This window comes from Myotis myotis, unplaced genomic scaffold (assembly GCF_014108235.1).
Source record: "Myotis myotis isolate mMyoMyo1 unplaced genomic scaffold, mMyoMyo1.p scaffold_m19_p_5, whole genome shotgun sequence".
In the NCBI taxonomy this organism is placed as follows: domain Eukaryota; kingdom Metazoa; phylum Chordata; class Mammalia; order Chiroptera; family Vespertilionidae; genus Myotis; species Myotis myotis.
In genome coordinates this window covers 104,981,609-105,008,912 of record NW_023416357.1, presented here as the reverse complement: position 1 = coordinate 105,008,912, position 27,304 = coordinate 104,981,609, and the positions used below count along the sequence as shown (strand labels likewise).

At 48.8% G+C, this 27,304-nt stretch overlaps 1 protein-coding gene across 2 annotated transcripts in view; it reads right to left on the bottom strand.

Moving 5' to 3' along the window:
* Positions 1 to 26,834, bottom strand: part of NSMCE1 (NSE1 homolog, SMC5-SMC6 complex component) — a 33,114-nt gene extending 6,280 nt beyond the window's left edge. Inside the window, exons 1-4 of one of the 2 annotated variants that reach the window (XM_036309756.1) lie at positions 26,727 to 26,834; positions 21,281 to 21,426; positions 1,470 to 1,591; positions 414 to 491 (exon numbers count right to left, since the gene is read on the bottom strand). In XM_036309756.1, the coding sequence (XP_036165649.1) occupies positions 414 to 491; positions 1,470 to 1,591; positions 21,281 to 21,416 (336 nt within the window). In that variant the 5' untranslated portion in view covers positions 21,417 to 21,426; positions 26,727 to 26,834. Of the gene's footprint in view, positions 1 to 413; positions 492 to 1,469; positions 1,592 to 21,280; positions 21,427 to 26,598; positions 26,620 to 26,726 lie in introns of those variants that run through there. The other variant, XM_036309757.1, reaches the window with a different exon arrangement.
* Positions 26,835 to 27,304: the final 470 nt, after the last annotated feature.

Genomic DNA, 27,304 nt, shown 5'->3' with positions numbered 1-27,304 from the left:
AGCAGCGCCGCTCTGTGTAATGAGCCAAGGGTCCGGGTGAGGACGGGATGAGGCCCTCCTAGCAAGCTCCCCGGTGCTGGCGGCGGTCCCAAACCGCGTGCCTGTGCCTGCAGTGAGGCTTGTTCGCCTGCATCACATGCCCAGGAGGCCCGATGCGCGTCAGGGGTCAGGCCGGGGCCAGCCCTCTCCCAGGCGGCCTCGGTGACCTCCCACCATCACGGGGCAGCTGTAAATTCGGGGTGAGCTCCCACCATCACGGGGCAGCTGTAAATTCGGGGTGAGCGCTCACTGACAGCCCCCTGCGAAGGCTTTCTTGGGCAGCAATGGCGGGGGCCCCTGAAGACGCAGTTTCCATTTCTAATGATGAAGGCTTCCCATAAGAAGCTCGGCTGGTGGGAGGCCCTATTACTTACAGCCTTTCTAAACAAATCCAGTTCGTTCTCTGCAAAATCTGAGGCCATTTTGGAGATCGCAGTTGTTGCAAGATTCACCTAAAAAAACAAGTCAGCATGATGGTCAGGCTGTGCCTTCACTTGTCAGCTAATGCACTTGCTGGTGCTCCCTCCCAGCAATGAGGACCTATGTCCAGGCCCTGTGGGCCACAACGATGGATTCGTAACCAGGCTGATATTACAGACATAAATCTTTAGCTCAGTCAACATGTTTAATTCTCAAAGATTTGAGAACTCCAGAAGTTGTACAATATTTTTCAAACTCAAGATATATCTGGAAGACTTGTCTGCACACTCCTGGAGCTTCACACGCACAAGCACTGAGCAAGGCCGCAAAGAGGTCTGACCCACCGTTTAAACTGCATTTCCAGTTATTTGACTCCACAACCCTTTCTTCCCTGGTACAGAGTTTGGGAAACGGTGCACTGGAGTCTGTCTGTGTGGGCCTGACTGATAGGAGCCTGATCTTTGATTGGCCTAACACAGTTCCCTAGCCAAAGAGGGGGCTTGTCAGCTTCTCCCACCTCTCTTTCACCTTGTTCCCGAGCTAGGAGGGAAAATCTAAAAACAGGAGGCTCCAAATGGGCTCAATCCGTTGTGCCCCACACCTTTTCTTTCCACAGTTTCTAAGTCTTGTTCCAAATGAAGAGCATTTTATCCCTTTAATGCTAATATTCCATACATTTGGGTGGCTTCTTGCAGAACCCAGTCAACAAACAAAACAAAGTCAAATGCATCCCACTGGGGCAGTGAGGCGAGCACTGAGGGCAAGAGCTCAGGTGCAGGTTCTGGTCACCCCGCCCTGGTAAGAGCAGGGGGTTCTATAGAGACCACAGGCCTGGGGAGCACAGAGCGGGCTGGGTCGGAGCTGGAGGGCTCAGCCATCTGTCTGGCTCCCTCCTGTCTCAGAGCCCTTGTTGAGGCGGGTCACCCTCGTTCTTCCCCAGGAGGCACCGGGCAGTTGGCTCAGTCCCAGTTCCTCACAAATGCCACTAGAGGGCTCTGCCTGGCACTCACCAGCGCATAGATGGGTCTCCCATCATCTTCGGTGACTCCTTTCTTTATCTCAATATACAAGGACTCCAAGACGCTGTTAATGTTGTGGATGAAGTCCTCCAACTTCTCCACAGGAGCGTTGCCTGGAAATAAACAGGCAAGGGGGAGGGGGTGCGCTTCGTCAAACGTGTGTCAACCTGAACGGGAGAGCAAAGCCAGAAATGGGAAAGGCCCAGCCTCTTCGGTGAATGTGGCTTCTCTCTTCCTGGTCTGTTCGGAGAGACAACGGGTCCTGGGAGGTAGAAAGGCCCAGGAACAGGTATCTGAACCTGCTGTGGTCTTTCTGTCTTTGCTCACAGCCCCAGCCTGCTTTCCCACACAGCTCCGATGCCCAGTACGGTCCCCACACGGCACCTCGCACACCCTTGTGTGCCCAGAACCTGTGCTGAGCACCTGCTACACGCAGCTCACAGCCCAGCTCCCACCTCGTCCCAGCTCCCTACGTGAAGCCTCTGTCCCTGAATAGCCTCACAGACGCGTGGGTGTGACAGCGAACAGCAGCCAGGGGTACAGACAGCAGCTCACACCGAGCATGCCCTGATCCCAGCGTTCTGCACACAGGAATGCACTGACCTGCCCACAGCCCTCCGAGCAGGCACTGCCGTCCTCCCCCCAGATGCGGAGAGGGGGCTGATGCCCCGAGCATCACACCATCAGGCACGTGAAAGCAGCCAGGCTGACTGCTCTCCCACCTCCACGTGCCAACAGCCCAGAGACTACAAAAGGCAGCTACTACTGGCAGGGTCCATCAGCCCATCGGAGGAGGGGATGGACAGAGCGCCAGGTGGGGCCACCCAACCCAGTATTGTAGGGGTCTGGGGTGAATGGAAAGCGGAGAGCCTGGGAGGGAAGAAGGGCCAGAAGGGCCGATGAGGCTGCAGTGGAAGCAGGAGCCAGATGGCACAGGGCCCTGCGGACAGGGGAGCATGTGACCTTCCTCCTGTGGACAATAGGGAGCCTTTCAGAGTTGGAAGCAGAGGATGGTCAGGGTCACCTTTCCTCTTCGTACCATTTATACTATGACACATTTTAAAACCAAGAGTATGTATTACTCTTTTCACTTATTTCAATAATCAATTGAACTTCCAGTCAAGATGGCAGCTTAAACAGTACTCACCTCCTCCCACAATCACATCAAAATTACAACTAAGCGACAGAGCAACCATCATTCAGAACTGCCTGCAATCGGGCTGGGGGACTTCTACAATGAGCGATTTAAAGCGGCAGCCACAGTGAGACGAGCAGGAGGGGCAGAGGTGTGGAAAGAGCTGGTCCCACACCCGCACGTGGTGGATAAATTCGAGAGGGCTATCTCAGCTGTGGAGGTTCCCCTCAGGAATGAGGGTCCCAGCCCCACACCAGGGCCCCCAGCCTAGGATTCCAGTGCCAGGAAGATAACTCCCCAAAACTTCTGGCTATAAAACCAGCAAGGACTGTGGCTGAGTGAGACAAAGGGCTGCTGGAGTCCCAGGCAATTCCTCTTAAAAGGGCACACGCACAGACTTACCCAGACTCACTCGCTTGAGCTCCAGCTCTGGGGCAGCAGCTTGAAAGGCGTCAGAGACATATGGGAGGAACTGAATTGTCCAGCATCAGGGCGAGAGCTGGAGGGGCAGCTTTCTCCCAGACAGAAGTGCTGGCAGAGGTCATTGTTCCTTTGATGAGCCCTCCCCTCCCAAATGATTCCCTGTTTTAACCTTCCTCAATTGCAGGTGATCATTGTTTCGTGAGCACTTTCACACCCTTAGCAACATCAGCACTCTTGATGGCCTCTTCATGTTTTAAAATTGTGCTGAGAGTCGATTTTGCCATGCCATCCTTGATAGCCAGGTCAGACACACACAAACACCTCTACCATACTTTGCAATTATGTTTTCCTTTTTTAAAAAAAATCCTCACCCGGGGATATTTTCCCCATTGATTTTTAGAGAGAGTGGAAAGGAGGGAGGGGAAGAGAAAGAGAGCGATCAACTTGAGAGAGACACATCAATCAGTTGCCTCCTGCATGCGCCCGGGGGTCACAGATCGAACTTGCAACCCAGTACATGCCCTCGACTTGGAATCAAACCTGCGACTCCTTGGTGCACAGGCCAGTGCTCTAACCACTGGGGATACCAGCCAGAGTGCAAATATTTCTTTTTAAGCTCTATCACTGTTCTCTCAACTTTCCTTTTCACTTTGCTGCTACCACTAACCTCCTTAGGACCGATGGCGAGTTACTGCAGGTATTTAATAACAACAATAAGCAGCAACAAAAAGCAAAAGAACATGAAAATAATCATTGAACAATTTCCTGAGATGTTAATAATGTGAGGTTTAGCAATAAACTGACTTATACTCATGCATTCTCTCCTTTGTTGCCTGAGACACGTGACTGATCACATAGCTTTCAGCAGTAAAGGGTTATCGGGTTGAGAACTGAAGTTCTGTTGGACAACAGACATTTTTTCCATAAACAAGTTGGTTGAGAACTGAGTTGTTCAAGATGGGAGATGTTTGAGAACTGAGGTTTGTATTCAAAGTGATGAAAAGCAAGGACCTACAACCAAGATTTCTCTACCCAGCAAAGCTATCATTTAGAATCAAAGGACAGATATAGAGCTTCCCCAAACAAGAAAAAACTAAAGGAGTTCACCACCACCAAACCAGTATTATATGAGTCTTCTTTAGGAAGAAGAAAAAAAAGATAAAAAATATGAATAATAAAATGGCAATAAATACACATCTATCAACAATTGAATCTAAAAAACAAAACAAACAAGCAGAACAGAAAAAGACTTACAGATACAGAAAATGTTCTGACAGTTGCCAGATGGGAGGGGAGTTGGGGGATGAGTGAAAAAGGTGAAGGGATGAAGAAGTACAAATTGATGGTTACAGAATAGTCATGGGGTTATACAGTGCAGCCTAAGGAACATAGTCAATATTCTGTTAACTATGTATGGTATCAGATGGGCATGAGATTTATGGGGATGATCACTTAACAAGTTATATAATGTCTAATCACTGGGGTGTACACCTAAAATAATAATATATGTCCACTGTAATTGGAAATAAAAAAAATGATAACAAATTTTAAAATAATTGATTTCAAAAGATTTGTGGCTTAAAAATCACTCTGAGAGGGAAAAACCAGCAGAAAACACATTTGTGGTGCCATTTATGTTAAAAACAATAATAAAACCAAGGAAACATTACTGCGGGGAAAAGGCCTGGCAGATTACCCACCAAGGTGATGACCACGGGGGTCATCCCAGGGCATTTAAACGCTCTCTGATTTGACTTCCGGCAGAGAAAGGTATTTGTAAGCTCCTTGTGTACAGAAATATCATTAAAGAAGAGATCACGCTGGTGGCAGGGGAAGGCACAGCCATGTGGGCCACGTAAAGGAGATAGACAAGAATCTTGACAGTAGAATGACAATGAAATTTAGCCACAGCTGCTGAAAACTGGTGATCAGAGGGGTGAGACACGACTATTTCCTGCCTCCGTGCCTTTGCTTACGTCCTTCCTTCCTGAAAGGCCTCCCTCCTTCTCATTCCTATTTCTGCCTACTAGTTATGAAAGCCAACTCAAATGACACTTTTTTCCATGAAAGCTTCTCGGCTGCCCCTAGTGCAAAGTGCTTCTGCGCCTATTTCCTCTGCTCCACCACCCAGAACGGGGGGTGGGCCTGCTGCTCTGCACAGGCCTGGGCCTGGGCTTGCTGGAAACCTCCCTGCAGAGCACACACTCTGGGAACCTCAGACCTGCAAGAACTACCTCTCACTGACTGACTGACAGGGTTCTTCATAGCAGGAACCACTCCTGTTCGCCTCATGTGGTACAGCGGCAAGTCCCACCTCCCTCTGAAAGTGATAGTTCACATTTTCCACTGAAAAGGCCTCTCCTGGGCACCATTCAGAAAAATGCACTCTGGGGGCAGATCAAACGCATTCGAATACATCAGACTTTCCAGACATCTGGGCACCGTGAAGATGAGCCACCCTGCACTGTCCTCTCTCCCCGCCACCTCTGGTTTGCTATCTAGTCTGATTTCAAAAACATGAATGTTTTTACTGTATTTTTATTTTAAAAGCTACTTCCGACTGCTGTCCTTACTTATTACGGAAACCAGCCATCTGCTCAGTTGCTCACGTTCCCTTGAGTCCCACCCTCTCCGACCACACAAGCTTCCTTCAGGGCCACGGGTCCCTCTTCACTGTTGATAGTCTACGTGTCACAGACACCCTGTGTCATAAACCTGAGAATAAACTTCTCTTTTGCTCAGTGACACTCCCCGACCAACTTAACTTTCTGGCAGCAACAGAAGCAGCCGGTGCCATGGGGCCAGCAGTGCGTGGGCTCCAGCCTAGTCCTGCCCACCTCTCTGTGGGTCCCTGGCAAGTCTCCCCCTTTCTCCCATCTCGGAAGGCCACCCATCGCCTTACCCCCACATGCCTCGCACACATGCCTGCAATCGTGTTCCCACCACCACTGCTGGCTCCAACCACCCAGGCTCCAATTCTCTAGCATCCGGACATGTCCCCTCCTACACGGGCCCTCCCTGACCCGACCAGATGCGGTTCCCATGCTATCCTCCACAGTTCCCAAGCACCGCCTTCCCCAACACACTTTGTTCCAGTGACCAAACCCGGCTCCCCACTGAAGTCATCTGGTGATACCTGGCTGCCTAGCAGCCATTTTCAACCCTAACCAGACCCTAGCTTTTCTAGTTGTTTTAAATTGCCTTTCCCCTATATGTATGATTTTGGTAGGAGAACTATCCCATATCCAGAGAACCAGAGGGCAGGAAGCTAAAGAGGCAGATCTTAGGTCAGCCAGGAGTGGGCCCAGCAGCTACGCTCAGCCTGTCCGACACACTCAGTCTGAGGCAGGGCAGCGGGGAGAGCTGGAGGTGGCTTTGGCCATGAGGTGCAGCTATGGTTGAGCCCTTGTGCTCCTTGGCTCCTGCCAATCCCTCAGCCTGGCACCCAGCCATCAGCCAGTCCTGTGTGCCCCTTCCCCAGGAGCCTCCCAACACGGACGTTCGTTTTGAAGCTGGCCATAGCTGGGGTCTCTGGCTCACTAACAAGATCCCTAACATGCTCATTACGTGTCCAGGTTATACCAGATTAGTACTTCCAGTGCTGCCTTCAGACCAGCTCATCCTCACTGCCCTGCCCAGCCCCTCACCTATGGCTATAGCTCATGGTCGAGGCTACCGTTTGCAGATCTGCAGGGATACACTGGGCTACAGGAGCATCGGAGGATCCATTTGGCTCCAATATCCTATGAGTCCACGCTCAAGACAAGTGCACAACATAAAAACGGATCACACAATTCTGAGGCAACTATTTCATTTCCAGTCTTGGTTCTACCACTTTAAGGACTTCACAGAACTAATTAATAAAGCACTTCTCCCTTCAGAATCCCAAACTAATTGAAAAAAAAAAAGAAAAGAAAAAAACACTACAAACTTCATGTAAGTATGATAGTATCAGGGGTTTTTTACAACTAGAGCTGAATCAGGGCCTAGGTCCCTCGATCCTACTGACCCACAGTCAGTGACGTGGGGTGAACAGCTACAAGAAGTGAGGAACAAGGCCTGCGCCTATCACATGCGCCTCTCCTCAGAGAGCAGACACCCTAACCCGGCACTTAGCACCATATCTGAAGCAAGCAAGGGTCTACAGAGCTTAGGTGCCACCCGTGTTCTCTCTGCTTGTCAGCAGGTACACCTGGGCACGCTCTGTGGGCCGTGATGAAGTCGCTATTGTTAGGCCTGCAGATGTGGGGCTGAAATTCACCTTAGAACGTGCTGCCCACCGTTCATTAGCTGGGTTCTGCCCATCACTGCAAGAACAGTAACTCCGTGAGTTATTAATATCATCTTTACATGTAAGAGGCTGGGAGATGTTAAATAGTTCTCCAGAGCTCCCACAACTTGGAAATGGACCCCAGGCCTGCCCTACTCCAGATCCCCGGCTCCTGGCACTAAGCCACAGCCTCTGTAGAGCACAGCCCATGCTCTCTGAGAACACTCCCTATGCCGGACCTACCAGTCACACAGGCATCCTCTGAACCAGGCACTGCATCTCTGGAGTCACAAAGAGGGACTCAGACACCAGAGAAAGATGGAAGTGTCTGCAGTGCCTGGGAGACGCCCGAGGCGGTGCTAAAGACAGAGGGCTGCGCTCAGAGGACACTGGAGCTGAACCCAGGCCATCACCATCACTTCCGTGGCAAAGAAGGGAGGTCCAGCCCTCGGCACTCATCCAGGTCCCAGGGGGTCAGCACACAGTGCTGCAGGAGGAGCTGAACTAAAGGCCAAAGACCCAGGAAAGGACAGAACAGCACTGTCTCTGGCAGGAAATGCCTTTTTGTTGGGGAAATTAAAAAACTGGACTCAGGGCAGTGGACACGCTAGGGCAGCACTGAGCAAAATGGGACACTTCTCCTCTGAGAACCGGGGATCGGTTCAATTCATTCTGAGAGATTGTTTTCTGGCCACCCCTGTACATATTATCTCCTTTTCTAAAAAATTAAAATTTTAATTTAACCAACAAACCTCTTCTTACTAATCAAGGCCCCCTACTGGGTTCTGGTACCTAGGGCTCGCTGCATTCTCGGCCAGCAGGCAATCGGAAGTCTGCTGCCCTAACTTCTGAACAATAAGTAGTTTTGTTCCAAACTAGACATAGATAGGAAATGCTATTTTTAGGCAGAGGAAGTAACAGCAAAAAATAAGACCCCAGGGGACCAAACCACTGTGGGCCCTGTCACAGCCCTCGCATCTGATGAGGCTGGCTGGGGGGCCCTGCTGACTGTGGCACCGACAGTGGGGAAGCTCGGCCCCTGGATCAGACAGGGGAGCGGGAGGGGGAGCACATTAGGCCTGAGAAAGCAGACCCCCGGCCTGGGAAAGGCTGGCAAGCAGGGACAGTGGGCCACCAAGGTGTGTGAGGGGTCACTTTTCAGACTGTGGCTTTTGCATCAATTTCCAGGGGGAAATGGTTCTCTCGAAGTTCAGATATGTGAGTGAAAAGATGGGAGGTGACAATGGCACTCCCCAAGTATGGCTGGTGAACGGTGCTGAGAAGAATGGAGGGAGGAGAGTTGTCTTTTGTGCAGCAAATATATTAGACAAGTAATTCTCTCCATCTGCACATCATTCACTCTGTGCTACAGCTCTGCCCCTTACGGTCCATCAGACCCTGCACGGAGGTGAGCTGGGATGCGGCACAGTCTGTTCTTCAAAAGAAGACACCAAGGGCCACAGAGGTTAAGGACTTACCTGAGATTACAGGGCCAGGAAGTGACAAAGTCTGAACCAGAAGTCAGATGTCTGAACTTCAGTTTAGGGCAGTGACAAAAGGACTTGAGCATGCATTGTAAAAAAGAAAAGTCTTATTTAGATACGCAATGATGCCTAAGAAAGACTTTAAAATAATACAGGGTAAGTAGGTTTGAGTATAGATAAAACAAGATGAGTCATGAGTTATCATTTTAATTGGGTGATGGGTACAAGAGGTCTCATTGTATTATTCTCTCTACTTTCTCTCTGTTTGACTTTTTCCATAATAAAAGCTTAAAAAATATTTCAGTGCTCAACAAGAATGCAACTTGACACCTTAACCCTCAGGGGTCTGAATCAAAGAGAGAAAAATGACAGCGCCCTATGACAAGGTGGATTAGCCAGGACTCAGCGGGTACAGGTGGAAAGGCTTTACCAATGGACTGTTTCAAACCTTTGGTTGAGAGATCTGTTTCCAGGTGCGTGTATGTAAATCTCTTCTTTTTTTTTCTTTTTTTTTCTTTTTTTTTTTTTCTTGGTAAAAAATATATATATATTTATATATATATTTGTATGCAGTTTTAGTATTTCTAATGCAAGCTCTTGCTCACTAGTCTTTTTTTTTTAAATATATTTTTTATTAAGATATTACATATGTGTCCTTGTCCCCACGTTACCCTCTACCCCCCCACCCCCACCCCCCGCTCATGCCCTCACCCCCCCGTTGTCCATGTCCATTGATTAGGCCTATATGCTTGCATATAAGTCCTTTGGTTGATCTTTCCCCCTTACCCCCACCCTCCCCTACCTTCCCTCCAAGGCCCGACAGTCCAATCAATGCCTCTCCGTCTCTGGATCAGTCCTTGTTCATCAGTTTATGTTGTTCATTATATTCCACAAATGAGTGAGATCATGTGGTATTTATCCGCTCTCCAGTTCCATCCATGCTGTGGCAAATGGTAAGAGTTCCTTTTTCTTCTTCCTCTTCTTAAAGAATACCTTTCAGCATTTCATATAATGCTGGTTTGGTGGTGATGAACTCCTTTAGCTTTTTCTTATCCGTGAAGCTCTTTATCTGACCTTCTATTCTGAATGATAGCTTTGCTGGATAAAGTAATCTTGGTTGCAGGTTCTTGCTATTCATCACTTTGAATATTTCTTGCCACTCTCTTCTGGCCTGCATGGTTTCTGTTGAGAAATCAGCTGACAGTCGTATGGGTACTCCCTTGTAGGTAACTGACTGTCTTTCTCTTGCTGCTTTTAAGATTCTCTCTTTATCTTTTGCTCTTGGCATTTTAATTATGATGTGTCTTGGTGTGGTCCTCTTTGGATTCCTTTTGTTTGGGGTTCTCTGCGCTTCCTGGACTTGTAAGTCCATTTCTTTCACCAGATAGGGGAAGTTTTCTGTCATTATTTCTTCAAAAAGGTTTTCAATATCTTGCCCTCTCTCTCCTTCTGGCACCCCTATAATTCTGATGTTGGTACGCTTGAAGTTGTCCCAGAGGTTCCTTACACTATCTTCATATTTTTGGAATCTCTTTTCTTTTTTCTTTTTCGGTTGGGTATTTTTTGTTTCTTTGTATTTCAAATCTTTGACTTGATTCTTGGGATCCTCTTGTCTGCTGCTGGATCTCTGTAAATTATTCTTTATTTCAGTCAGTGTATGCTTAATTTCTAGTTGGTCCTTTTTCATGACCTCCATGGTCTCACTATACTTATTGAGGGATTCATTAAATTTATCGGCGGTTTCCATAAAATTCTTGAAAAACCTTATAAACGTGGCCTTGAACTCTATATCCAATCGTTTGCTTTCCTCCATTCCTGCCATTTGTGACCTGTTTCTTTGTCTCCGCATTTTGGCAGCTTCCCTGTGTTGATAGAGTGGCCCTGCGCGCCAGGTGTCCTGTAGGGCCCAGTAGCTCAGCCTCCCCAGTTACCTGGGGTGGACACTCTTGGTGCACTCTTGGTGCCTTGGTTGTTGTAGAATCACTGGGAGGAATTGACCTCCAGGCCAATTGGCTGTGAGAATCAGCTGTGTCTAAGGTGGGAGAACTTCTGTGCTGAAGACACCCTTCTGGGGCAAGACTTGCTTCAGTGGGGCTTTGGTGCTCACTGAGTCTGCTCCCTGAGTGTGTCCCTTATGGATCTGAGGAGTTGCAGTCTGGATGGTCCCCCTCTGACCACTGGGTACAGTGGCTCCTGGATCTAAGGAGGTGCTAATTCAGCCTCTGCCTGAGGCCACACAGCAGGAGCCACGAAGAGGCTCAGCTGTGAAGCAATGCAAGCCGCTGCGGGGCCTTGGGCCTTCTCTTGGAAGTTCCGGGTCTGCCTGGCTCGGCTGCAGTTAGGTACATTCACATGCAAAAGCCTCTGCCGAAGCCTGGGTGGGGCGGGGTCTCAGGGAATCCAAGGGCGGATCAAGGAGCTATGGCTGATTCTCCGCCCGGAGTCGCGGGTCTCAGTGACCCGCTAATTGCTGCAAGCACCTCTGAGGGAAAGCCGCCTTCAAGTTCGCCCGCTGCCGGACAGACCAGCTTCTCCCCGTATGAGTCCTGGGTCCCCAGAGACTTCCCGGAACCGGAGTTCAGAGCAGTCGGGAGCTTGTGATTCAAAAAGACAGCCGCATCCTCAGGTGCCACCCCCTTTCTTCGCGCGAGCGAGCCGCCCGTACCTCTGCACTTCACCTCCGCAGCGCCTCTGGCTCTCAGCGTGCTTTTCTTTCCTTCTAGTTGTAGAATTTACACTCAGCCAGCCTTTCTGTTGTTCTGGATGATGTTTGCTCAGTCCTTTGCGGTAATTTTCAATTGTTGTGTGAGGCGACAATTTCCCGGTGTTTACCTATGCCGCCATCTTAGTTTCTCCCAAATCTCTTCTTTTTTAATCAAGAGCTTATTTCAGTTAGGAAATTTTTGTCCTTTCTTCAAATGACAGTGCATAAAACCTATTTTTCAGTGCTTGGCACAGTTCCTGCCTATCAGCCGCATGCCCTAAAACCCATAAAACAACACGGCTGGAGGGGACGTAGGCCCTTGTCCCCACATGCGCAGGAAACACACCTATCGCCAACCCTCTCACCAGAGCTGTGCCGGTCAGTGCCCCAGGGAGCAACAGAGCAGCACCAGCTCCTCATCGTGCAGGCACTGAGTCAGGGCAAGTCCTGAAGTCCAATCTGAGTCATCGCAGAACACTAACCACTTTCAGCTCAGCTTTACTGTTGATGCTGTTAATGTGCATTTCACTTTTGTCTCACTCTTTGAAAACAGGTGGTCTGTTGAGATGAGGGGCAGGCCCCGCTCCCACCTGCCTCGGGGAACCCCACGTCGCTGATGAAGGCTCTGCAGGGGACGGCCGACCGTCCTGAAACCGGAGCCGCTCGCTCTGGCCCTGCTGTATAAGCTTCCTCTTCCTGAGATTTCACCTGGGCAAAGCTGAGACGGCCCATCAAATGCCCAGATTTACATTTCAGATGTCACTTTTCATGCTGATTTTAATGCCACTTTTCAGTTATGACCACAGGCATAATTCCCCTTGATTAACTGGAAAGGCAAGCAGGCCCCGACAGCGGTAAGTTTATTAACTGTTCATCATGTCCAAAGAGGAGAAATGTACAATGAAATCACTGTAGGAGGAGGAAGTACTTGGAGCCAGCTTCTCGGGATCACCGAGTCCTCCTTGGAAAGAGAAGGTATTCAACAGTATCGCTGTGACGCACATGCACGCGTGCAGCCTACTGTGTGCGTGAGCCTTAAATACTCACCAAAACAACGAGGCAAGTCCAGTCTCCTAAGTCAGAGTGAGAAAAAGAAAGCTAGGACGAAGGCGGATCGAGGTCTGACACAACAGAAACCATCTATCAAACCCCAGCGTCCTCTGAGACTGTACTCACTGATCCATTCTTGGTGCAGGTATTTAAATTAACTTGTTTTTTGCCTGAACATCATATTATTTATTCTGCTCAGTGAAATAATGCCAGATCCTAATTTTTTAATCTAAAATTTTAGAGATTTTACCTAATTTGTCCTTAGGACAATAGATAATTTTTTTTTTGAACTTAACTTTATTTTCTTGGTTTTAAAAAAGTAGTTCTATCATCTACAAATAATGATATTGTCTTTGCTTGCATTTAGGTATTCTAATTTCCTGTATGTCCTTAGGACAATAGATAATTTTAAACCCCACTAACAGTTATAAAAAATAAAAATAAATTTAAAAATATAAAACCCACTAACAGATTAAAAATAAAACATAACACAACATAATTACAAAAGGTTGGTGCTAGAGTACAGAACAGCTCCTCATAGCAAGTTGGTAACCAATAAAGGATGAGTGCATTTAGGGAAGAAATACCAACAGACGCTAAGACTCGTGGGTAGAAGTGGGTGCTGGGCCCTGCAACTTGACTAAACTCACTTACCATGTCTGGTAGCTTCGGGGAGGACTCCATAGACTTTCTACACAGAAGATCATGTCTGTGAACAGAGTCCTACTTCTTCCTTTCCCGTGTGGAGGCCTTTATTTGTTTCTTGCCTGAGTGTACTGGTTACAACAGAAATGGTGAGAATGGATGTTCCTGGGGGAAAGTATGCAGTCTTTCACAATTCAGTGTGATTGATGTTACATAGGTCTCCTCTATCACGCTGAGAAAGTTCCCTAGTTTTCCTACTCTTTTAAGGGTTTTTATCAGAAATAGCTGTTGGCTTTTTAAACTCTGTGCAGAGAGTTGTTGACTAGTCTCTCCTCTCTCGCTCTAAGCCCAGAGGTTCTGTTTATCTCGCTTATGCCCGGCTCCTTGGGGTCTCTTTAGTTTTCTGTAGGAAACATCTGCTGCATCAGCCAGACAGGCGTAAGCAGAGCGTTTTCCTGGGATCTGTAAGCCATTCTAGCAAACTGTTAAACCTGAGGAGGGTGTCAGAAGAGAAGCAGGGTGGCCTGACATCTGAAGTGGGATTGAGCCCCTTTAATGTATGGGATCTGATACTAATGCTAGGCAGTCAGTATCAGAACTGAAGTTACTGGATATCTAGTTGGTGTCTAGGGAATTGGAGGGGTGGTGTTAGAAAAGAGAACATGTATTTCGTGTCAAGAGGGGGAAAACCGCCCTCGCCGGGTGGCTCAGTCAGTTGGAGCATCATCCTGTGCACCAAAAGGTTTTAGGTTCAATCCCCAGTCAGGGCACATACCTATCTTGCAGGTTCAATCCCTGGTTGGAGCACGTACAGGAGGCAAACCATCCATGTTTCTCTCTTTCATTGATGTTTCTCTCTCTCCCCCTCCCTCCTTCCTTCCCTTCCTTTTTCCCTCCCTCCCTTCTTCTTTCTCTAAAATCAGTGAAAAACATATCCTTTGGTGAGGATTTGGGAAAAAAAAAAAAAAGAGGAAAAACCCTCACTGTCTCTGTCAAAAGATTACTGTCCTTCATTGACTAATGCCCAGTGTTTCATATAGTCTGTCCATTTTTAATTATTTCAGACAGCAGGTAAACTAGTCCCTGTTACTCTGTCTCAATCCAAAGCAGAAATCCTCAAATCCAAGTCTTCCTTTTTTTTTTGTTAATCCTCACCCGAGAATATTTTTCCATTGATCTTTTGAAGAGAGTGCAAGAGAGAGGGAAAGACAGAGAGAAACACATCGATTGGCTGCCTCCTGCATGTGCCCTGACCAGGGCCCAGGCCAGGGAAAAGCCTGCAACCAAGGTATGTGCCCTTGACCGGAATCGAACCCGGTCCTTTGGTCCACAGGCCGACACTCTATCCACTGAGCCAAACTGGCGAGGGCAAATCCAAGTCTTCTTAACCACCACTCCTGAGGCCTCCTGTACCCACCACCATTAGGAGTGTCTACTGGAATCATCTGATTCTATGTGTGCAGGACGCCCAAGACCCAAGATGCAGCCAAACTTCACCTCTGTAGCAGCTGTCCCTCGCAGAGGCCGGGTGCTCGGGAGTCTCAGGAAGTTGTGCTGAACGACCACATGCGTGTACACAGCCCTGGCATAGAATCTAAGGGGCACTAGGAATACAAGTCCCAGTGCCACTCACAAAGGCCAACCCCAAGGCTTTCCACCAGGACCGCAGAACAAAGTCTACATTCTTCACTAGCCGGGAGATTTGGGAAATTTGTTTTCCCCTAGTGACAGTAAGAAGAGACCCCAAAACAAAGCCCAGAACAGGAAGCTCTTTGATAAACTGGACAAAACCCAAGGGAAACTGCAATTAGAGTAACTTGCAGTTTCAATTACTCCTTTGTTTTTACTTTTCTTAAAAGCTAAATATGTTTCCAGTTGGTAAAAGGGCCTTTCCTAGGCATCTCTCAAAAGATAAGAGACTGACAATACTGGTTTTATAAGTATTTACTTAATTTTAGGTCTTCTCTTTCCATCATTCTTTGTTTAAAACCTCTCAATTAAGAATAATACTGTGAATGACCTTTTTTTTCATGAACAACAGGAGAAAACAAACTATAGTTCTACCCTGATAACCATAACCATATCTTGATGTGCAGAAATGGTACATAAAGTGTAAGAATAAATCATTTCCTAGACACATTCTACAGGACTTTTCTATATTAGATCATAATTACTTTAAAGGTCAAATAAAGGCAAAAACACTTTCAATCTTAGTATTAAGGCATCATACGGCTCTTTGCAGTGAGCTATGAAACTTCCCCATCTATAGTAACGTTCATATCCGGGACATATATAAGATACTAATGGGAGAAGGAATGAATTGTTACGTAGAGACAAGAAAAGCCTGCTATGCCCATCACTGAAGAATACTGAGGGGTATGTTTAAAGCCCTGTTGTGCTTTTTAAAGAGCAAGAGAAGCTAGCTTGACAGGTGTAATATTCCATGAAGGAGGCTCTCACCAAAGACCCCGTCCACCACAGTGCAGGCACTTAGAGCAGATACGTTCTCACCAGGAGAGTTCCCGAACACGGCACTAATTCTGTCACTTCCAGCTTCAAATCCTCCTGCAGGTCCGCACTGTCTACCGAATTAAGAGGCGAGAACAACACTACCATGGTAGCCCTGGCCAGGTGACCCAGTTGGTTGGAGCATCGCCCCCTTCAATTCCAGGTCAGGGCACATTCCTAGATTGTGGGTTCGACCTCAGCCCAGGCCTATGCAGGAGGCAACGGATCCATGTTTCTCCCTTCTCTCTTCTCCCTTCTCCCTTCTCTCTTCTCCCTTCTCCCTTCTCCCTTTCTCCCTTCTCTCTTCTCTCTCTTTCTCTCCCTCCCTCCCTCAAAAATCATTAAATCATACCCTCAGGTGATGATTAAAACACACACACACACGCACACCAAAAGAAAAAACCACCACTATGGTATACATACTATGGGTTTTTCCAGATCTGTAAACCTACACACAAAAAACTTATTCTCTTCCCACACATCATATAGTTTTATCTAGGGTTTCCTGAAGTCTGTTATTTGTTTGTCAGTTAAGTTTGGATACACCGGATTAACAAAGGTAAACAGGTCTCCTTACTATAGACCTGTCAAGCCTTTATTTGTGGATGTATAACAAAGCTCCCAGAATTCCCCACAGAACACTTCAGTGGACCAGTGGCTCAATCCGTGCCTCTTCTCTAACCTGCCACCCTCTCCATCTCCCTTCTGCATAGCATGAATGGACTTGTTTCTGTACTCTCTCCCTCCTGACGCACACACTCCACCCTCCGGGACCTGGCTTCCGCCTCGATCATGCCACAGACTGCAGTTCTCCAAAGGTGACACTGGGCCTCGTGTCCCTTCAGCTAGGTGCTTGAAGCCTCTCCCATACCTTTCCTCACCCCTCTTGACTTGGCTCACGTCTTTTTTCCACTCTTCTTTTAACAATTAAAAATAGAGAGAGGTCCTGGCCTGTGTGGCTCAATTGGTTGGAGCATCATCCTGTACACCAGAAGGTGGGGGCTTCAATTCCTGGTCAGGGTACATGCCCAGGATGTGAGTTTGATCCCTGATCGGGGCCCATGGGGGAAACAACTGATTAATGTTTTTCTCTTACTTTGATGTTTTTTTCTCTCTCTCTTCCTTCTTCTCTCTCTCACATCAATAAAAAACATATTCTCAGGTGAGGATTAAAAAATAATTTTAATAGAGAAAATACAAAAACATAGCATAGAAACCTATATTCCCATTCATCACAAATGAAAACCATTAGACTAAACTAATAATGCCATGTTTGAACCAAGATGGCGGCGTAGGGAGTAGACCTGTGCGTGCTGCCTCCCACAACATCATAGAAACTACCAACTATAAGACAAACAACCACCATTCAGAACCATGGGGAAGTTGGCCCAGTGGGAGTTCTACAACTGCAAGGAAAGAAAGAAGCACAGTGAGACTGAGTAGGAGCTACAGAGGCGCCAAAAACAGAGGCACACAGTTGCGTGCCAGGCGGGCTGCAACTGAATGCGCGGTTTTTTTTCATTCGGAAGCGGTTACGAACCCTCGAATCCTCTGGGCTTGCTCAGGGTGGGTCTCTGAGGCTCCAGGCCCCACAGGGAGAGGCGGCACAGCCCTGCAGCGGTCGGAGAGCGGGGGAGGCTCTGGCACGCAGCTGCTCGCTGGCACTGGGGGAGGCGAAGTCCCGGTGTCCCGGAGAGGCGAGGAGCCACGGAAACGCCGCCATTGCTGTTTGCCCTGCCCTGGCGGCTTCCTGAGACCCCGCCCTAATCAATTTACATCCCCATCCAGGCTGTGCCAGGTGCACAAAAAGACCCACCTGCGCTTTTGCAGCCTAGCCCAACAAATTGCAGACTTCAACTCCTCATACCCATGGGAGACGCGCTCAAGAAGCAGACCCAGGAGAACCAAGATGGCGGCGCAAGGAAGAGACCTGTGCTGCCTCCCACAACAACATCGAGGCTACCAACTGTGGGACAAACAGCTATCATACGGAACCATGGGAAAGCTGGCCCAGTGGAGGCTCTACAACTGGAAGGAAAGAAAGAAGAGCATTGAGACTGAGTAGGATGTGCAGAGACACCAAGTACAGAGCCCAACCCAGCAGGCTGCAGATTTCGGCTCCTCGCATCCGGGAGGGACACACTCGGGGGGCAGAGTCGGGTTCGGAGCAGGCCGGGGCTGGGCCGGTGATGTGGAACCTCCGTACCAGCAGGCGCACTAGCACGCCCACCGGTTCCAGTCTCGCGTGGGACCCTGGGGGACGGCAGACGGGCAGTCTGTGCACTTGGTGGAGGGCGTGGTCCAAGCAGGCGTACTGGATGTTCAGCCACCAGGAAAGCCTGGAGATTTTGTCTGGTGGGGAGCCGCCTGGCAGGGGACAGAGTGCCAAACTTCGTGTTTCCCCGGTGAGGCTGGGATGGCCCCAGTGAGGTCGGGGCGGCCCCGGTGAGGCTGATACAACCCCAGTGAGGCCGATACAGCCCCGGTGAGGCTGGGATGGCCCCAGTGAGGCCGGGACAGCCCCAGTGAGGTCGGGATGCCCCCAGAAAGGTCGAGACGGCCCTAGTGAGGTCGAGACTGCCCCGGTAAGGTCAGGATGGCCCCGGTGAGGTCAGGACGGCCCCGGTGAGGTCAAGACTGCCCCGGTGAGGTCGGGACGGCCCCGGTGAGGTTGAAGCGGCCCCAGTGAGGTCGGGACGGCCCCGGTGAGGTTGAAGCGGCCCCGGTGAGGTCAAAACGGCCCCGGTGAGGTCGAAACGGCCCCGGTGAGGTCGGGACGGCCCGGTGAGGTCAGAACGACCTCGGTGAAGTTGAAACGGCCCCAGTGAGGTCAGGACGGCCCCGGTGAGGTCAGGACAGCCCCGGTGAGGTCAAAACGGCCCCGGTGAGGTTGAAGCGGCCCCGGTGAGGTCAAAACGGCCCCGGTGAGGTCGAAACGGCCCCAGTGAGGTCAGAACGACCTCGGTGAAGTTGAAACGGCCCCAGTGAGGTCAGGACGGCCCCGGTGAGGTAGGAACAGCCCCGGTGAGGTCAAAACGGCCCCGGTGAGGTTGAAACGGCCCCGGTGAGGTCGGGACGGCCCCGGTGAGGTTGAAACGGCCCCAGTGATGTTGAAACGGCCCCAGTGAGGTCAGGACGGCCCGGTGAGGTCAGGACAGCCCCGGTGAGGTCAAAACGGCCCCGGTGAGGTTGAAACGGCCCCGGTGAGGTTGGGACGGCCCTGGTGAGGTTGAAACAGTCCCGGTGAGGTTGGGACGGCCCCGGTGAGGTTGAAACGGCCCCGGTGAGGTCTGGACGGCCCCGGTGAGGTTGAAACGGCCCCAGTGATGTTGAAACGGCCCCAGTGAAGTCGGGACGGCCCGGTGAGGTTGAAACGGCCCCGGTGAGGTTGGGACGGCCCTGGTGAGGTTGAAACAGACCCGGTGAGGTTGGGACGGCCCCGGTGAGGTTGAAACGGCCCCGGTGAGGTCGGGACGGCCCCGGTGAGGTTGAAACGGCCCCGGTGAGGTCGGGACGGCCCCGGTGAGGTTGAAACGGCCCCCGTGAGGTTGGGACGGCCTTAGTGAGGTTGAAACGGCCCTGGTGAGGTTGAAACGGCTCCAGGGAGGTTGGAACAGCCCCGGTGAGTTTGAAACGGCCCCAGTGAGGTCAGGACGGCCCCAGTGAGGCTGGGACGGCCCCGGGGAGGCTGAAACGGCCCCAGTGAAGTCGGAATGGCCCCGAGGAGGTTGAAACGGCCCTGGTGAGGCCGAAACAGCCCTGGTGAGGTCGGGACGGCCTGGTGAGGTTGGAACGGCCCCGGTGAGGACAAAACGACCCTGATGATGTACAGCACCGGGAAGGTCAAGACGGCCCGGTGAGGTCGGGACAGCCCCGGTGAGGTTGAGACAGCCCCGGTGGGGTAGGGATAGCCCAGGTGAGGTAGGGATGGCCCCAGTGAGGTCAGGACAGCCCCGATGAGGTCGGGACGGCCCCAGTGAGGTCAAGACGGCCCTGGTGAGGACGAAATGGCCCCGGTGAGGTTGGGACGGCTCCAGTGATGTTGGGACAGATAATGGGGACCAGTAGAGACTGATGAACAGGGGTAGATGCAGAGGCAGAGCAGCATTGAACAGACTGTCAAACTACAGTGGGAAGCCTGGGGAGGGTTTGGGGCAGGGGGTAGGGGTTAAGAGATCAACCAAAGGACTTATATGCAAGCATATAAGAATAACCAATAGACAAAAGATACTAGGGGGTAGGGGCCAGGAGAATGTCAAGGGGGGGCGGGGGGGAGGAGACATATGTAATACTCTTTGTAATATTTCAAGAAATAAAAATTATTTAAAAATAATAATAATAATAATAATAATGCCATGTTTGCCTCAAGTCTGTTTTTGACAATAAAAGAACAGAACAGGGTAAAGATGAAGTCCTTTGATTTCTGTTGACAAGCCTATTCCTCTCCTCCTCTCTCCAAAGGTAAGCATGTGAGTGTGCTGCACATCTTTCCAGTCCACTTCCATATTTTCACATGCAGATGTATGCACTCATGAACAATAAAAATCACTAAGTTTTACACAAAACCTAACACAACGACATCATACAACAAGTATAATTTATAAACTTCCCACCCTAGCCTGTTTGGCTCAGTGAATAGAGCATCAGTCCCCAGATTGAAGTATCCCGGGTTTAATTCCAGTCAAGGGCACATACGTCAGTTGCAGGCTCAATCTGTGGCCCTGGTCCGGGTGCATGCAGGAAGCAACCAATCAATGTGTTTTTCTCATATCGATGTTTCTCTCTCTGTATCTCTCCCTTACACCCTCTCTGCAAATCAATGGGAAAATATCCTCTGATGAGGATTAACAATAAATAAATAAATATTAAAAATATAAACTTTCCTTTTCACTCCATAAGACCTACCCAGGCTGACACTCGACAAGACCTAATACTGATTTTATCAATCTATCAGCATTGATCCCATTGCTTTATTGAAACCTCCAGCTGCTGAACTTAGTATGCACCAGCGGTCCTATCTCTAAGTGCTTCACATGTATTATCTTATTTACCCTCCCAACAACCACTGAGATGTTCCAAATGCTGACAGCCAGCAAAGCAGGAAGGCACTTTTCCAGGGATGGCCACGTCCCAGGCTGCGCCCTGAACCACGATGCTAAGCTGCCCTCTGACTACCAATCGCCAACTAAGCACTTTTCCTGTGCCAGGTGTTCTTTATGGACCATGTCTCGTAACTCTCTGAACCCCAGTATGTCAAGTACAATGAATTCTCCCCGTTCGGTGGTGAAGAAACTTGGGCTCGAGGCGGCGCTGGAGCCCGCTGTGAACCTGACCCCACTGCTTCAGAGGCCCAGTCTTCCCTGGCCTGGGCTAAGCGTAAGATTTACTGAAAACAAGTCAAAGATGAGATCTGAAAGATGGGCTGGAGGGAGATTGTGAGAGCCCTGAATGACCAGGCCAGGAGGACGGGCTGACTGGTTACCTGGCATTATACCAATGTCACACAGCTCCAGAGCCTCCTGTGTGATCAGTCCCTGATCACACAGCTCCAGAGCCTCCTGGGAACAGGAAAACGATACTTACAGTCATGGACCTTATAGCAGTGCTTCTGCAAGCGCTTAACCTCCCATTCCTCCAGCACTCCGTGAGTCATCAGCAACTGGAGGAACCGCCGGTGGACATCAGTCATGGTGCCCGTTCTTCTGGAGCTACCCTGCATGGTGACGGAGCTAAAAAAGACGTAAATGAAATCAACTTACCTCTGAACACACCAAAAGCAATGTGCTAGATTGTGTATGAATTTGCATTAACAAATATAAGTTTGTTATGGTTTTTAAAATCAAGGTCAACATGCTGAATAGTACAAAAATGAAAGGACACAAGTCAGGGGCTAGTCAAATGAGTACTGGGCAGTGGTGAAATGCGTGGGCCGGCGCCAACCCGAGGCCGGCATTCACAGCCTGCTCCATCGCCTCGGGTGTGAAATTGGGAAACGTCACCTCCAAGTGCTTCAGTTTCGGATCAGTAAAATCAGAATAATGATAAAAATGTTCTCCACACAATTACCATGAGGAATAAATGAAATAATACACAGAGAAGCCTGGTAACAGACTTAAGCACTAAGTAAGTGTCAGCTATTTTCACTATTAGATGATTCTAGATCTGAAACTTGGCTTAGTCACTTCCAGCTCTATGGCCCTGGATAAATTTAGCTGAGGCCCCATATTCTCACTAAAAAATTAGAATAATTTTCACTGCCTAGAGAAATGCTAGCACATACTGAATAAGTGTTAGTTTCCTTCCCTTCTCCCAAACCACTAATAAAACTGACCTCACAGGACTACAGGGTACTTTCTAAATCTCCTGCTCTATTAAAACAGTATCTTTCCACAAACCACAAAGATCAGAGTTGATCAAAAAGCCCGCTGCTGCCAGAGGTCCAGTCGCTGCACAGGGGCTAAGAGCGCGGGTTCAGAACTGGACAGATGGCTCTGAGACCAGTTCTTGCTAGGCCTGCCTGAGCTTAAAAATCACGTAATCTGTGCATTAAAAATATGCGCCCATGGCTTCTTTCCTGGAGGTTCTGACTGCATAGGGGCCTGGCATTCTGAGATTTTTAACATTCACTTCAGGTGATGCCATGATCTGACAAGAAATTTGCCGTTACTTAGGCAAATATAACACAGAAACATTTTTAGCTAACACTTTTAATCTCCCTGAGCCTCAGTCTTTTCACCTATAATATGAGGGTAATAATAACTATATTTAAGGCATAAGTTTAAGTGAGATATGACTACCAAATGTTTGCCAAGGACCTGGCCCATAGGAGATGCACAAAAAGACTAGTTACTGTTCTTTCCAACAGCATCACCAGCTGGATCTCAGAGCTGGAAACATGCACTGTCCCAGGATCAGTTTCCCTGCCTGCCTACTAGCTTTCCTCGGGCCTCTTTCACCAGCATCTCAACCTCAACAAATCCTAAACCGGATTCCTTCTCCTTTCAGCATCTGCAACCCTTTTTCTCCTGAGTGCTCTTTGCAAATCACCTGCTTTCGGTGGTACAGTCCACAGTCATGCAAACACCACAGGCCTGATCCTCGTTTCCCTCAACCTCAGATCCAGTGCGCGCGCTCTCTCTCTCTCTCTCTCTCTCTCTCTCTCTCTCTCTCCCTCTCTCCCCCCTCCTTCCCCTCCCCTTCTACTCTCTAAAATCAATGGAAAAAATATTCTTGGGTGAGAAGGAAATTCCTTTGTCTACAAAAACCTACAGCAAACATAATACTTAGGGACAAGATGTTGAAAGCAATCACTTTAAAATCCACATTAGGCTCTGACCAGGTAGTTCACTTACCTGGAGCTTCATCCCACACACCAAAAGGCTGGGGTTCCATCCCCAGGCGGGGCGTGTGTGGGAGGCAACCGATTGATGTTTCTCTCACAGTGATGTTTCTCTCTCTTTCTCTCCCCTTCCCTCTCTCTCTAAAATCAATAAAAACATATCCTCAGGTGAGGATTAAAAAAATTAAATCCAAATTAATCCAATGCAACTAAATCAATGCAATTCCAGTCAAATTCCCAATAGGCTTTATGTCTGTGTGTGATCTGACAAGATGATTCTAAAATTTCATGGAAAACATAAAGGCAAAACAGCAAAGGCATTCTTGGAAAAGATAAAGGAGAACTTGTCCTACCAGGTACCAAGTAACTTGGAAAGCTAGAGCGGTGAATAAAATGTGATACTGGTGTAGAAATAGACAAAGACCAATGAAACAGAATAAAGGACTCAGAACAGAATTGTAAATATGTACGGGTACTTGACATGTTGGAGAAATGGAATGCCAGATCAAAGCAAACTTTTCAATAAAAGGTGCCAAAACAACTGACTATCCATACATGGAAAAGAAAAAAAGAATGAGACGCTTACCTCACACTATGTACAAACATCTATTGCTAAAGATTAAGGTCACAAGAAAGGAAACACTATGAAAGTTTGGTACAACAACACCGGAGAATATCTCCCCCTGCCACCACCATCCCTTCCCCACCCAGGCCACACTGCCTAGAAGAATATCTTTTTGACCAAAAGTAGGGTAGGATTTCTTTAAAAGATTTTTTAAAAAGTATAAGTCATAAAGGATTATAATGATATATTCAGCTTTGTTAACATTAATGACTCTGTTCACCAAAAACACCCGAGAATAGAAAAGAGAAAGAGAAGACAAGCTACAAACCAGAAGGTATTTAAGCCACAAAATATTTGTATTCAGAACATATAGGGAACGCCTACAAATAAGGGGAAGACAACTATAAGAGAAAAATAAGCAACAGAAAATTTACAAAGAGGATGCACAAATTATTAATAAATACGTAAAAAGATGCTCCACCTCAATGTCATCAGGCAAATGAATATTAAAACCACCGTGATTAAAGTTTTAACCATCACCAGATAGGAAAAATCCTTCAGAGTGGCTGAGGCCGAAACTCTCACCCACCACCGGCAGAGCACACACTCTTATAACCACTTCAGACAACCGGGTACTATTAGCTCATTTGGGTGTCCTTAGAGATCTGTTAGATATATGCCTTACAGAGACTTTTCCACACTGGCCCCAGGAAATACGTTTGTAAAAGCACCACGTAATAGCAAAAATCTGGCAAGAGTACAAATGATGATCAACTGAAGAACACCTACGTAAAGCATGTATAATCATACCATGGAATTCAAAGCAACGAAGACCAAGTAGAGAGCTACTCACATCAACAAGGATGCATCTAATACACATTATATGCAAAAGTCAAGTCCCACAAGATATATATTAGGATCCCATTTATAAAAAATTCAAAACCGTGCATTGCATTCACTAGAGATATATCAACAGTAAAAAACTACAGAGAAAAACAAGAAAATTAGTAACAATACTCAGAGCAGTGGTTACACAGTATTTGGCAAGAAGAGTGAAAGATTCAGTGGGGATTTTGAGGATACGAAAATGTTCTATTCCTTAAGTTGGTAGTGTTCGTTGAATTTTCATTCTTCAAACTTATTGTTTTTACAGGTATGTTACACATCTTAATAAAGGAGAAATTATGTAAATACTAGAGGCCTGGTGCACATATTCATGCACGGCTGTGGGGGAGGGGCAAGGGTGGTTGGCAGGCTGGCCCCACCCCTGATCAGGGTGAGGGAGGGGCCTCGGGCAACTGGCCAGCCGCCCCACATCCTGGTCAAACTCCCGGTTGAGCTGTAACCAGTTTGGCTCAATGTATAGAGCGTCGGCCTGCGGACTCAAGAGTTCCGGGTTCGATTCCGGTCAAGGGCATGTACCTTGGTTGCAGGCACATCCCCAGTGGGGGGTGTGCAGGAGGCAGCTGATGGATGTTTCTCTCATCAATGTTTCTAACTCTCTATCCTTCTCCCTTCCTCTCTGTAAAAAATCAATAAAATATATATTTTTTAGCCAAAACCGGTTTGGCTCAGTGGATAGAGCGTCGGCTTGTGGATTGAAAGGTCCCAGGTTCGATTCCGGTCAAGGGCATGTACCTGGGTTGCGGGCACATCCCCAGTAGGAGATGTGCAGGAGGCAGCTGATCGATGTTTCTCTCTCATCGATGTTTCTCTCTCATCGATGTTTCTAACTCTCTATCTCTCTCCCTTCCTCTCTGTAAAAAATCAATAAAATATATTAAATATATATATATATTTTTTAAAAGCTATCTTATTTAAAAAAAACACACACAAAAAAAAAACTCCCGTTGAACTCCCAGTCGAACTCCTGGTTGCGGGGACAATTTGCATATTAATCTTTTATTATATAGGATGTTAAGTAACAGCCAAAATAAATGTTAAGGAGAAGGAAGCATAGAAAGGAATACAATGCTATAATCTGGGGTAAAAGGAAAATGGGGGTGAGAGATACAGACAGGCTTGCTTATGTCTAGAAACCGGTGATCTCTCTGAAGACTGACTGGGCAGGGGAGGTTAACCATGGTCAGGTACCGCCTATCCAGATAATTTCAAAATACGTAGAAACGTTTGTGGAATAGGCAAACCTCAATCTTAACCATCTGTGCCGCATGCTAGACACGGTGTTAGTGCTTCACACCCGCGGTCTCATTTACTCCTCACCAGAACCTCGGGAGGAAGGCATTACTGAGCCCATTTTACAGATGAGGAAACTGAGGGCACCAGGTGGCACACACTGTTAGTGATGGAGATGGGGGTGCCCATGCAAAGGCACAGTCCAGCAACCGTGGCACACCCCTCCTGGAGGAGGAGGAGCAGACAGTGACATCAGCAGCCCAGTCCCTTATCTGCAATTCTCCAACCTATTTTCTGGAAAATCTCTTAAGTTTGAAAACTTGATCTGATCTCAGGTGAAGCTACTTATGGTTGTTCCTTATTCCTTAAAGAGTTAGGATAGATAGATAGATAGATAGATAGATAGATAGATAGATAGATAGATAGATATCTGTGAAAATATTACTGTATTGATTCCAAACAGTGCCTCGAACCCCGCTGAATGTATGCAGAACATAGATATGCACCATGTCACCTTCCGAGACCCGAGAACTGCGGGATTCTGAGCACGGCTAGCCCAGGGCTGTAAGATAGGGGCTGGGGACGTGCACAAACAAGTTTCATACACAAAGTCGAGGGCGGCAGCAAGTACGGCGAGAGAACGGAGGGTGCTCGGCGAAGGCCTATCTTATGTATTCAGTTCGGATATATTTTGTATTCTGCTTTTTCACCTAATATGATGAAAAGTGTTTTTTCACCTACTATTGCGATTTTAAAACGTCCGTGTGTGAGAGGGTCGAGTTTCAGGTCTATGTGCCTCACTGCCCCTCTCTGGGCCTCCGTTTCCCTCTCCGGAAACGGGAAACCCCCGGGTCCCCGCACCTGGCGTCCCCTCGGCACAGCGCGGGCCGACCGCGGGCCTGACCGCACCTCCGTCTTCCCTCGCCTCTCGGGACCGCTCTCCCCCGTGCCCCCACCCCACCCCCTACCCACGCGCGCCACCGAATTACCCTCCGCGGCCCCCCAGCACGAGTCTCACAGCCGGCGGCGCTAGCAGAAAAGCGGTTCGGTCCCTCCTTCCGGGCGGAGCGAACGCGGATGCGGCGCTCCCATTGGTGGTCACGCAGATTCGCCCCGCCCACTGGGTGACACACTTCCTGTTCTCCCGCCCGACGCGTTGCCATGGTGCCGCGGGATGCTCCGTTAGGTAGGGAATTGCGCGCTTCCCCGCAGCTCTCGGCGCCGCCGGAGAAGGCCGTCCGCGTCCCGCCCAGCGGTGACAGACCGCGACCGCAGAGCGGGGAGAGCAGGCGGGCAGCGCACCCCACGCCATGGCCGGGCCTCAGTCTCCCCCGTGTGTGGAACTAGTAGGGTGAGCTCGTGGCCAAGAACGAGGGCTCTGTTGCCAGGTCCCCTGACTGGAGTCCTGCCTCTGCCCTTCACTGGTTGCTGGGTCGGGGGCAAGTCCCGCAGCGGCGCTGAGCCTGTTTCACCTGTGAAATGGGGAACAGTCCCTGTGAGGCAGCGTGTTTGTGGGTTCGCACACGGCCGTGCTGACTGAACGTTCCTGCTGCCCGGCCCAGGGAGC